Source organism: Dendropsophus ebraccatus, chromosome 11, assembly GCF_027789765.1.
Source record: "Dendropsophus ebraccatus isolate aDenEbr1 chromosome 11, aDenEbr1.pat, whole genome shotgun sequence".
NCBI lineage: Eukaryota > Metazoa > Chordata > Amphibia > Anura > Hylidae > Dendropsophus > Dendropsophus ebraccatus.
Genome location: NC_091464.1, coordinates 28,015,010 through 28,027,472, shown reverse-complemented (window position 1 = coordinate 28,027,472; position 12,463 = coordinate 28,015,010). Strand labels below are relative to the sequence as shown.

Genomic DNA, 12,463 nt, shown 5'->3' with positions numbered 1-12,463 from the left:
CTAAAATGATCTGGCTGTAGTCGGCCTGTGTAATGTTACCCTTCGGCAGGTTCACTTATCTCTAATGATGATGTATTGGAATCGGGGTAAATTCTTGTGTGTATGACATGACTATATAACTATGTATCTAGATTCTTCATGTACTGCAGACAAAACTGAGGCCAATGTCAGGCAAGAAAGAAGTCACTTCAAATATACTGCAAACATCTCTTAGCTCCAGACTTCATCCCTGTCTCACACTGCTCGGACTGCAACACTTGTAAAATAATAAAGAAAGTGAACAAAGTAACAAAAGAGCACATTCCTGCACTTCCACTTGACATTGCATTGTATTTGCCTGGCTTCCCATCCCCCACCTCCTGTTTACCATTTTCCAGCCTAGTCAGTATTCCTTAACAAATCCATAAAAACATTATTGAGGAAACTTACATGTGTGTCAGGGTCATTCTGGCCTTGTAATGAAAGATGCCTCCGAGCCAGACCTATTCCTTCCTGGATATAGCAAGACAGCCACATGGGATATAGGAACACTCAAAGTATCCATGAGGTTGGTGGGACAAGTATTGCTGATGAGTAGAGTGTGTATAGTTGTGGAATTTTGTCAAAAATGTCTCTAAAGGCCCTATTACACTAAGCAATTATTGGCCATATTTGGCTGATTCTGACCGCTACGGCCGATAACCGTTTTGTGTAATAGAAGACAACGATCAGCTGACATGCACAATGTCGGCTGATCGTTGTCTTTCAACAGGCTGAAACAGTAATGATTAGCCTATTAACAATCTGCTGCCGTCGCTCCGTCTAATAGGGCTGCCCGAAAGATCTAGTGATTACCTGAGCAGATCCCGCAGCTCCCCGGCTCTTACCCGCTCGCTGCCGACACAAGTAATAACGCTGTCAGCAAGCGGGGAACAAGGAGCAAGTGAGCGCTTACCTGACAGGTTGGTGCTTGCTTGCTCCCTCTCGTCGCCCTGTGTAATAGGGGCTTTAGGGTACAAACCCACACACCGTATACACAGCAGATACGAAACAAAAACGGTGCAGATTTGAAGCAGATTTGATGGTGCAGATTTGATGCTGTGTTCAGTTATTTAGATCTAATCTGCTGCGTATTCGTTGCGTATTTGTTGCGTATTTGCTGCGTATCTGCTGCGTATCGCAGCAGTAAATAAGCTGCGTATACAGTGTGTGGGTTTGTACCCTAATGGTGCGTTCACACCTACAGGATCTGCAGCTGATTTTCTGCAGCAGATTTCATTTAAATAACTGAACACAGCATCAAATCTGCTGCAGATCTGCTGCAGATCCTGTAGGTGTGAACGCACCCTAAGGCTGGGTTCACACTACGTATATTTCAGTCAGTATTGTGGTCCTCATATTGCAACCAAAATCAGGAGTGGATTAAAAACACAGAAAGGCTCTGTTCATACAATGTTGAAATTGAGTGGATGGCCGCCATATAACAGTAAATAACGGCCATTATTTCAATACAACAGCCGTTGTTTTAAAATAACAGCAAATATTTGCCATTAATGGCGGCCATCCACTCAATTTCAACATTGTGTGAACATAGCCTTTCTGTGTTTTCAATCCACTCCTGGTTTTGGTTGCAATATGAGGACCACAATACTAACTGAAATATACTGTGTGTGAACCCAGCTCAAAGATGTTTTTTAACCCTTCAGATGGTGGCCTGATACAAGAGACACTCTACACTGGTGCTTGTTAAAAGAGCCTATTAGGGTGCTCTTAAGCTGCGTTTACACGTAACGATTATCGTGCGAATTTGCGCGATAACGATCCAATTCGAACGATAATCATACGTGTAAACGCAGCAAACGATCAAACGACGAACGAGAAATCGTTCATTTTGATCTTTCAACATGTTATCAAATTGTCGTTCGTCGTTCACAAAAAAATCGCAGATCGTTCCGTGTGAACAGTCGTTCGCCGATTTAACCAATGTGCGAGATAGGCTTAAGCGATCGCAAAACGATTTTCCGTACGATATATCGTAACGTCTAAACGCTGATCGTTATGAAAAAAAATTGTTACTCCTACATCGTTAATCGTACGATCGGGCCAATTATCGTTTCGTGTAAACGCACCATTACACATGGCAGTACCGATCTGCAATAGCCACATGTTCCTAGGCTGCAGGTGGCAGATGGCATTGCCACATTAAGCAGGGGCAAGTTCAGTTGCCGTCTACAAATTTCAGTGATTCACTAAAGACATTTGTACATGCAACTCAGCAATAATTGTGGGTGACACCTGGACTTGACACTGCTCATCAGGTCATCTGCTCCTGCAATGAAGGGTCACATGCTTGTGTAAAGCCCCTATTACACGGGCCGACAGTGAGGAGCAAACGAGCGCTGTCAACACTCGTTTGCTCCTCGTTCCCTGCTCCCTGCTGGTGCTATTCCACGTGGCAGCAGCGAGCGGGTGAATCCGTGGAGGGCCGGGGGGAGCTGCTGCCACTCTTATTCAATGGAGCGGGGGCAGCAGATCGCTGCTATATAAGTCGTTTGTCTTTCAACGATCAGCCAACATAAACGATGTCCGCTGATCGTTGCCTCCTATTCCACGGAACGATTATCGGCCGTAACGGCCGATAATTGTTCCGTGGTATAGGGCCTTAAGAGAGTCCTTACAGGGCTCAATCATTGAGTGTTGAGCGCCACACCAACAATTGCTGGATCGTTTACGTGGACCTTAACCGTCATCATTGTTGGCCACACATCCACTGTTTAAACAGAGAGATGTGCGACCATGATGATTCTTAGGGCCAATGATCAGCCAAGAAAGTACCTATTGCAGGGTGTAGAGGGAGGGGGGTGTCTACCTACTGGAACAAAGGGGGTCTCCCTGCTTACTGTATGGGGTGATTACCTACTGACACAAAGGGAGTGCATGACTAATTGGGGGAGGGACCTGCCTACTTAATAGGGGGAGCTACCTCCTTACTGGGGATGCTACCTAATGGGGGGTGTTGATCTATCAGATGTTCATCCACCTACCAAATGGGGTGCTACCTGGCTACTTACAGGGAAATCCAATCTACCTACCAGGAAAGGACATGCCTGCTTAATGGGGGGGTAACACCGGTCTGTGTTGATGGTCTATATTCAGTAACAGTATGGTAGTTGGTGCTCAGTCACTATGCACCTGGGTGGACGAACAGAGTGGTTTGCGTGGTTCAGCCCAAGCACATGCATTGTGCAGTCCACATCTGTATTTACACATACACACAAGACTCTGTTTGGGGAGAAAGCCACTGCCAGACACTTCTGGTGGCAGCATATTTTTTTTTTTAAAACTAAGGGTTTGGGCATAGAAAAACAGAAAACGCCCTTCACTCCCCCATGTGCTGTAAATGGGATAGTCGGGGGACCCCTATACACATTAGATCAATGGCTGATCCTGTTAAAGTCAGAGGGATCATTAATATTATATGTATAGCTGGCTTGAGGGTTCCCATTCACATTTGACCTGCCCATAAACAGGCTTAGGGAGAAAAGTTGTTTCCAGATGCTTTTGGCAGCTTATCACCTGCAGAAACAAAGGACTGGGAATGCTGGCTTTCCTCTTTTTTCTCCCTAACATTTATGAAATTGTGCACGTTAGGTTTAATGGTGGTAGGAAGACGAGCGGCTGAGGCTTATCTCCCGACGAAACAAAGGAATCCGACATGCCTGATCCTTGTCTCCCCTGACGCTTGTCTGCGGATTCTGTTTATATTACTCTAACGTGTGTGGGCAGCGTTAGATCGGTCCTGACGAATCTTTACAATGGATTTTCAACGTGTTTACTTACATTTTTCACCGGACATCTGTTTTCAATCCATTTTTTTCCCTATTTTCTCTATTACTCTCAATTCCACTTCCTCTTCTTTGTGGGTTATTTTTTCTGTAGAACAAAGTAGATCAAAACCATTAATCTTCACTGCAATTAACTCACAATGACTTCAATGTAAGAAATAGTCTATTTCAAATAGCGTCTGTCCAAAAATGGAAAGAACGATAACAAAATGGAAATCCAGAAATGTATAGCAGAAGAAAATGTAAAGAATTCAAAGATCTGAACAGGTTATAATCCAGATTCCTCTCCAATAGTGTTTTTTTTTTTTTTTCCCTTGCATTCTCTGGCTGTAGTTCTGTTCCATAAGGAAATCCTAATTCTTGTAGTTCATCCTTGCTCATATTTTGTTAACAGGAGACATAGGTTAAAACATATAATGTCATTTATTGATCTAAATCTTTGCTCATTTTGGGCTTAGGAGTCAAGTGGGTGGTCCTAATCATTGGCTTATGGCTATACAACCCCAAGTACTAGAGCAAATGTGTCAAACTCAAGCCCTCCAGCTGTTACAAAACTATTGCAGCTCTTTACAGCTTGTCATAATATGGCAGTCTTCTATAGAAAGTCAATGGGTCTAATAGGAGGCCTAGTATAGATGTCTAAGACCCCCTTCACACATCAGGAAAATCTGATAAGAAATCTGGATAGATTTCCTGACACATAGGGTTCTATTAGGCACGGATAGCCACAGGGTCCTATTGGGCATGGATACCCTTCATGATTTTTCCCTGAAAAATGCACATGTGCAAAATGTCCAAAACTCAAGCGCAAGCACCGAGCAAGTGGTGGCAGGTGCTGACACTGGCCCTTTAATTGTAAAAATGGGGTGTTGTGTTTGACAGGGCCAGGAGCCAGTAGCTCCCAGCTCTGTCACTTTTCATAATGCTGCCTCCAGCTGGAAGAGGCCACTGTCTTTCTTACCAGCATTGTGATGTGCGGGTGATGTCACTTGTGCGCTCACGAGCCTGGAAGACAAAGAGAGAGAAGCCAGATGGCATTACCGCTGCAGCAGGTGAATATAGCTTCTTTTTCCTCCTGTTTTTATGGTCAGGAAACACTAAATGTGAACAGTGTTTCCTGACGGTAAAATGGCCACGGACGATGGAAGGGGGCCTTAGAGTATAATATCTTATCTCATAATGAAATAATATACAAAAATATTTTTATATGCATTATAGTTTGACTATATTTAGCAGTAGGGGGGCACTGATCATCCCCTGTCTTTGAATATATTTGCACCGCCAGGCAGGTCACACCTCTTGGCATTTATAGACAGTTATTTTCTTACATTACACTAGGAATGGCAGGAGGCAAGCCATTCACTTCTAGTGTGAATATAGCTCGGCCGCTCCGAAGAGCGGTGGCGGAAACTGCGAGTCAGACTGAAATGCCTGAAAATCTTGCACGCACGAACGAGCCTTAATTATTTGAATAGAGCGAAACAGGAGGTAATCACACAATCCCAGTAAGTTCAGCTAAAAATGGACCGCTGAAAAGTCCTAAGACTGCTTTTACTGTAGAGCATATGGCAGAAAGAGCACATTTTCTCCTAGCTCGGTTCGCGACGTACATTTTCCTCTCGGCAGTCGCCGCTCTGAATCCAGCCATCAGACAGCACTCTGTTTGCTCCCGCACCGGCTTCCTGTATACATCACAGCTGTCCTGCTCTGTGAGCTGGAGGAAGCCTGTTTGGCAGAGAACCTAACGGCAAGCCTGACTTTTCTTAAATTCCTTTTCTTATGGAATGCAATGAAAGAAAAATAATCTGAAAGTCATGCAGGCATTGCTGTTTTTTATCCTTTTTAGGACTGACCTGCAAATAGTAAAAATAAGCGCAGCTAGCAGACACTGGGGCTGGCCATATCTTTTGCAGTTGGAATGCTCATCTGGAAAGGGGCAGAGACATACAGATATTAATCAAGAAATTGTTGTGGCCTTTGAAATATTTAAAGGGAATCTGTCACTAGGTTTATGCTGCCTTAAATGATGGCAGCATAAACGAGTGACAGAAAAGCTGAAGAGATCGGTGTATTAAGTACATGATTCTATTCAGCCATTCTTCTAATATGCAGGAGAATAGGATTCTTGCAAAACCCCCTCTCCCCGCCCTCCTATACACAGCATGGATAGATAACTGCCAATCGGCAGCTGGTGGGTGGGGTTTTCTGTTACTCATGAATATCTGGGACTACTGGGCTCATGCACATAATGGAGAGGACTACTTATTGTCCATGTTATTTAGGAGGATATCTCTGGATCAGCTGCACAGAACAATGTAAGTGATATATCATTCTGTTCAGCTTCTCTGTCACTGGTTTATGCTACCCTTAAATAGGGCAGCATAAACCTGCTGACAGAGTCACTTTAAGTATTTGCATCACTAGTATATATCATCATGGGGATCTGACCGCCGGACCCCCACAGATCATTAGCATAAAGGGGGCACAGCACTGGTTGGGAGTGCGAGGTGCAGGGAGAAATTTAAAGCTGCACCCAGCGCTACAAAAACATGGCCACTTTCTACCAGAGACAGACCCACTCTTGTCTCTAGCTTGGGCAGGGTTTTGCTGCTCAGTTCCATTGAAGTGAATGGAGCTTAAAGGGGTTATCCAGTGCTACAAAAACATGGCCACTTTCCCCCTAATGTTGTCTCCAGTTTGAGTGGGGTTTTGAAACTCAGTTCCATTGAAGTAAATGGAGCTTAATTGCAAACCGCACCTGAACTGGAGACAACAGTAGGGGGAAAAGTGGCCATGTTTTTGTAGCGCTGGATAACCCCTTTAATTGCAAATAGCACCTGAACTGGAGACAAGAGTCGTACTGTCTCTGAAAGAAAGTGGCCATGTTTTTGTAGCACTGGATAACCCCTTTAATTCTTGCAATCATATACAGGCCATATGCAATCCCTTTATGATAAGTAAAATAGTACAATTGACATAAATCCACTGAGGGAGCAAATACGCATCACATCCAATCAGTTAGAAAATTGCAAAAATTATAAAATTGTGCAAACCAGGACTGCAACCCTGAAGATCAATGTAAAGAACAGCTCTTTTCTGCTGTTTTTGATCTTTTATTTCAAGGGAAAAAAAATAAGTATGGCAATGGCTCAGTATACGTCTGGCCTGAAACCGATGCTCAGCATTTTTTCTTTTCATGAGCAATTAGAGCCCAATGGTGTAGCTATAAGTAGAGCAGAGGTAGCAGACAGCACAGCCCGTACTCCAGAGAGGCTCATGGGCCCACAAGCTATAGAAGAACGGTAGCACAATATTAGAGGCACTAAAAAAAGGGTGTTCAGTGTGATAGTGATCGAGCTCCTGTTACCTGCAGGGGTCATAAATCAGCTGCAGCTTTTCTGTTGCACGCTACAAGCCAATTTTTTTTTAAAGGGAATCTGTCACTAGGTTTATGCCGCCTTAAATGAGGGCAGTATAAACTAGTGACTGAAATGCTGAACAGATCGGTGTATTACTTATATCATTCTGTGCAGCCGTTCTCCTAATATGCAGGAGAATAGGATTCTTGCCACACCCCTCCCCCCGCCATCCAGCTGCTAATCGACAGTTGATGCCTGTACACAGCTTGGATAACTGTCAATCAGCAGCTGGTGGGTGGAGTTTTCAGCTTCTCATGAATATCCAGGACTACTGGGCTCATGGACATAATGAAGAGGATTACTTATTGTCCATGATATTCAGGAGGATATCTCTGGATCAGCTGCACAGAACAATGTAAGTGATACATCATTCTGTTCAGCTTCTCTGTCACCCTTACATAGGTCACCATAAACCTACTGACACAGTCTCTTTAATGATATTTTAATATTCTCTTCTGATATTTTTCAAGTCTAATAGAGAAGCCTAAATGAAAAAAGCCCAAAATGGCATACCAGAATAAAGAAGCCCCATTGGCCCAATAGACCAGAGGAAGCATTGTTTAGTGTGTCTAATATTAACTGCACGCTCTCAGTTATCATCAGGCTGCAGCCATCGTGGGCAGGAAAAAGAAACTTCAAAATCTCACAAAAGATTTGAGGGGGAATTTACTAATAGCGATGTTTCACCCGCCGGTCTTCAGTAAAATCCCACGGCTATTGGATTTGGCAGACTCATTAGGATGCGTGCGCCCCTTGATGAATCTTCCACTGCAGCTGCTGCCCGTGCACTGCATGTAGAAGTGTACAGCATAGATCTCCACTATAGTTTATGGCGGCTACTAGTGTGAAGTATAACTGGAGGCCCTATGTCCTAGGGCAAGGGCAGTGCACGCTCAGTAGAAAGGCACAAATATTTGCATACATTTGCATATAGCAATCCCCCCCCCCCCCATAGTGGTTTTGTAAAGAACACCCTGTGTGACAGGCCCCCTAGGCACCCAGTTTCGCATACGTGTAATAAAGCTGCATTTTAGTATCTATAGCGCTGCCCAAGTCCCGGCACGACTGTGTGTCTAATGGCCAGAAGTGAAAGCATCATAGTGATCTATCATAGTGATCTACGATGCTGTCAGCTCAGGTCTCTAAACCTGCGGTCGCGCCACTTGCCTGATACTATATTCTGCTGTGACTTCGGCAGCCTTCGTATTGTGTGCCTTCTTTATGGTAAGAAAAATACAATGTGCACCTGGTCCTTTTACTGGTCCTTAGTATTGCCAGTGGCGTAGCTACCATAGAGGCAGTGTAGGCAATTGCTATGGGGCCCCTGGGGGAGGGGGGCCTGGGGATGCACAGGGAAGAGCGTCCTGTGTCCTTCTGCTTAACCCCTTATGTACTGCAGTGTGTAAGTGACCCAGAGTTCATTTAAATGCTGCAACACAAAACATGGTTAAAATCAGAAGAGAAAGAGATCACTGTTTCACAGCTCTGATAACCCCTGACCTCTGTTCTCAAGAGGTCCTGCAGAGGTCAGGGGTTATCAGTACAGGAGCCATCTCCTTCTCTTCTGCTTTTAACCATTTTTTGTGCTGTAGCATGTGAGGTTTGTGTCACTTACACACTTCAGTACATAAGGGGTTAAGCAGAAGGTAGTCTGCTCCTGCACCTATGTACTTAACCATAATGGCTCCTAATGGGCTCTTATAGGTAAATACAGTGGACTGACAGAGCAAGCAGCTATTGGCTCTTTGCTCTGCCAGTCACTCTTGTGACTGCCTCTGGCCACAAGAGATGTTATTTTTTGGCCATATCACTGAGCCCTTAACATAACATATATATATGCAGTGCTTTGTCTTGTTCGTGGTGCTTTGTCTTGTTCCTTTTCTTGACTACCCCTTTAAGAAAGGTTTGTTTGACCAAAACCTTCTGTGATGTATACTAACAGATTACCGGATGGATGCCTAATGCCAGTTACTAACAGATTACCGGATGGATGCCTAATGCCGGTTACTAACAGATTACCAGATGGATGCCTAATGCCGGATACTAACAGATTACCGGATGGATGCCTAATGCCGGTTACTAACAGATTACCGGATGGATGCCGAATGCCGGTTACTAACAGATTACCAGATAGATGCCTAATGCCGGATACTAACAGATTACCGGATGGATGCCGAATGCCGGTTACTAACAGATTACCGGATGGATGCCTAATGCCGGTTACTAACAGATTACCGGATGGATGCCTAATGCCGGTTACTGACAGATTACCGGATGGATGCCTAATGACGGTTACTAACAGATTACCGGATGGATGCCTAATGCCGGTTACTAACAGATTACCGGATGGATGCCTAATGCCGGTTACTGATAGATTACCGGATGGATGCCTAATGCCGGTTACTAACAGATTACCGGATGGATGCCTAATGCCGGTTACTAACAGATTACCGGATGGATGCCTAATGCCGGTTACTAACAGATTACCGGATGGATTCCTAATGCCGGTTACTGACAGATTACCGGATGGATGCCTAATGCCGGTTACTAACAGATTACCGGATGGATGCCTAATGCCGGTTACTAACAGATTACCGGATGGATGCCTAATGCCGGTTACTAACAGATTACCGGATGGATGCCTAATGCCGGTAACTAACAGATTACCAGATGGATGCCTAATGCCGGTTACTAACAGATTACCGGATGGATGCCTAATGCCGGTAAGTAACAGATTACCAGATGGCCGCCTAATGCCGGTTACTAACAGATTACCGGATGGATGCCTAGTGCCAGTTACTAACAGATTACCGGATGGCCGCCTAATGCCGGTTACTAACAGATTACCGGATGGATGCCTAATGCCGGTTACTAACAGATTACCGGATGCCTAATGCCGGATACTAACAGATTACTGGATGGATGCCTAATGCCGGTTACTAACAGATTACCGGATGGATGCCTAATGCCGGTTACTAACAGATTACCGGATGGCCGCCTAATGCCGGTTACTAACAGATTACCGGATGGATGCCTAATGCCGGTTACTAACAGATTACCAGATGGATGCCTAATGCCGGTTACTAACAGATTACCGGATGGATGCCTAAGGCCGGTTACTAACAGATTACCGGATGGATGCCTAATGCCGGTTACTAACAGATTACCAGATGGATGCCTAATGCCGGTTACTAACAGATTACCGGATGGATGCCTAATGCCGGTTACTAACAGATTACTGGATGGATGCCTAATGCCGGTTACTAACAGATTACCGGATGGATGCCTAATGCCGGTTACTGTGATATGGAACTGTATGTGTATTTAATAAATCTTATGGCCCAAGAGCACAAAATCTATATATGTGTCAAGTAGAGATGAGCGAATCTGCAGATCGTTCCTATCTGTATTCTGCTCATCAGGCTGTGAAGTCTGCTCTGCGCCTTTCCTCCCTGGGTGCTGGGAAAGATGGATCCAGTCCTGGGAAACTGGGAGAAGCTCCCCCGGACTGGATCCATCTTTTCCCAGCATCGGGGGAGGAGCGACACGGAGCGGAGCAGACTTCTAAGCCCCCAGCCTGATGAGCAGAATACAGATAGGAGTGTAGATGATATTTTACTAATGATATTTGCAAAACTACAACCTGTCAGGGCATGCTGGGAGTTGTAGTTTTGCAATGACTGGAAATCGATAATTTTTATACACTATATATATATATATCCTTAGATATAGGTAACATATATAGAGAGAGAGAGAGAGAGAGAGAGATCCATTTAGTTGTTTTGTCTTCATACAATATTGTAATACGTAAAGACTGCGTTTTTGTTGCGGTTTTTATTGGCCGTTTTTCTGTTCTCGGCAACAGCCGGCGATGTCTCCCGCACCGGGGCACGGCCGGTCTCCCGCTGTGCCGCGCTGTGTGGCTGATATTCCGGGCACAGCACGGAGCGCGGGAGGAGACGGTGCGGAAGCTTGCGGTGGTGACGGGCGGGCTGCGGGGAGACTTTGCGGCAGATGTCCGGGCCGCTGCTCGCTGACCCGTGCCCCGGCAGCCGCCTCAGACAAGTGATGGCCATTACCGCGCGCAGCGCCTCGGTAGCGTGTGACAGGCTTGTGTGCCAGGCGGCGCCGCTGAGGTGATGGTGGTGGAGGGGAGCGCGGCCGGGGAGGGCAGCCTACAGCCTGGAGGAGAGCGCCCGCCGCCGGCCTGCATCTGCTTCCCCCTCAATAACAATAACAGGAACGCGAGTGCGGGGAGCGGGGGTGCCGGGTGGGGGGTGATCCCGCCGCTCTATGGCAGACGCTCCGCTGACATTTAAGTGACTTCTACACACGCCGAGCGGCACGTGGTGAGGTAGAGAGCGGGGAGCGCCCGGTGCATACACGGAGACAGTCCCTCCCTGTAATCCGGCCACCTGCTGCCCGTCTCTCCGGCACGGAAGCCTCTGCCGGGCTGGGCGCGGAGGACGAGGACGGAGCTCATCGCGGATACGGAGCCCGGATGCCACCTTCCTGCCCAGTGGCCTAAACTTGGAAAGTAAGTCCGCGGCCGATGCCAGGAGAGCCTTGGGGCACAGGTCACGTGACGAGGTCCCTGCTGTCCGGCGCGGCCGATGCCAGGAGAGCCCGGGTCACGTGACGAGGCCCCTGCTGTCCGGCTCCTGCCAGTGTGAGCGCAGTGTGTGATCACAGCCCGAGGTCCGGGGGTACGGCGCGGTAATGCAGGCCATGAGAGTGACGCACGGCCATCCATGCGACATTGCTGCGCAGCGCGTCACACATTCCCGGCGGCGGAGGAAGCGACAAGTCTAACCAGCCGTGCGTGGCCGTGCTGTTATGGCGCATCTCTGGTGGGATGACAGAAGACATATGTCGCAGTAGTATCACGTGTGGGGCAGTGGCGCTGTGTAGTGATAACCTCTAGCTTTGGGCAGGGTCAGCGATCTGGCGCGCGGGATGCGACAAGCTGTGTCTCATCTGTGGGCACGGCCCGGGACCTGCGCCCCATCCGGAATGGGAGTGTCTAAATCCCATACCGCAAACCGGAATGAGGTTTACCGGATCGTAGACTCTGCCGGCAGCACCTGCACGGAGGATGATAGATAAGCGGAAACGAGACGCGACGTCTTTTGATAACGTCAGACGGACGTTTTTCTTGTTGTGCGTGTGATGGTCTGATCTATCAATAGGATCAGTAAGGGTGCGTTTACACAGAAAGAT

At 46.6% G+C, this 12,463-nt stretch overlaps 2 protein-coding genes across 11 annotated transcripts in view; one reads left to right on the top strand and one right to left on the bottom strand.

Annotated features, from left to right (window-relative positions):
- LOC138768031 (uncharacterized) overlaps nucleotides 1-12,463 on the bottom strand; it is a 109,534-nt gene that overhangs the window by 22,002 nt on the left and 75,069 nt on the right. For 5 of the 9 annotated variants that reach the window (XR_011358918.1, XR_011358919.1, XR_011358924.1 and 2 more), the window contains one exon: nucleotides 3,820-3,912. Coding sequence is in view for 2 of the 9 variants with exons in the window: in XM_069946029.1 (XP_069802130.1) it covers nucleotides 3,842-3,912 (71 nt within the window). In the remaining 7 variants the exon portion in view is untranslated. Of the gene's footprint in view, nucleotides 1-3,819; nucleotides 3,913-4,785; nucleotides 4,830-12,463 lie in introns of those variants that run through there. The other 4 variants (XR_011358921.1, XR_011358923.1, XR_011358922.1 and 1 more) reach the window with 2 other exon arrangements.
- Nucleotides 11,530-12,463, top strand: part of BCOR (BCL6 corepressor) — a 160,223-nt gene continuing 159,289 nt past the window's right edge. For both annotated transcript variants that reach the window (XM_069946018.1, XM_069946019.1), the window contains exon 1: nucleotides 11,530-11,780. The gene's annotated coding sequence lies outside the window, so the exon portion shown is untranslated. The remainder of the gene's footprint in view (nucleotides 11,781-12,463) is intronic.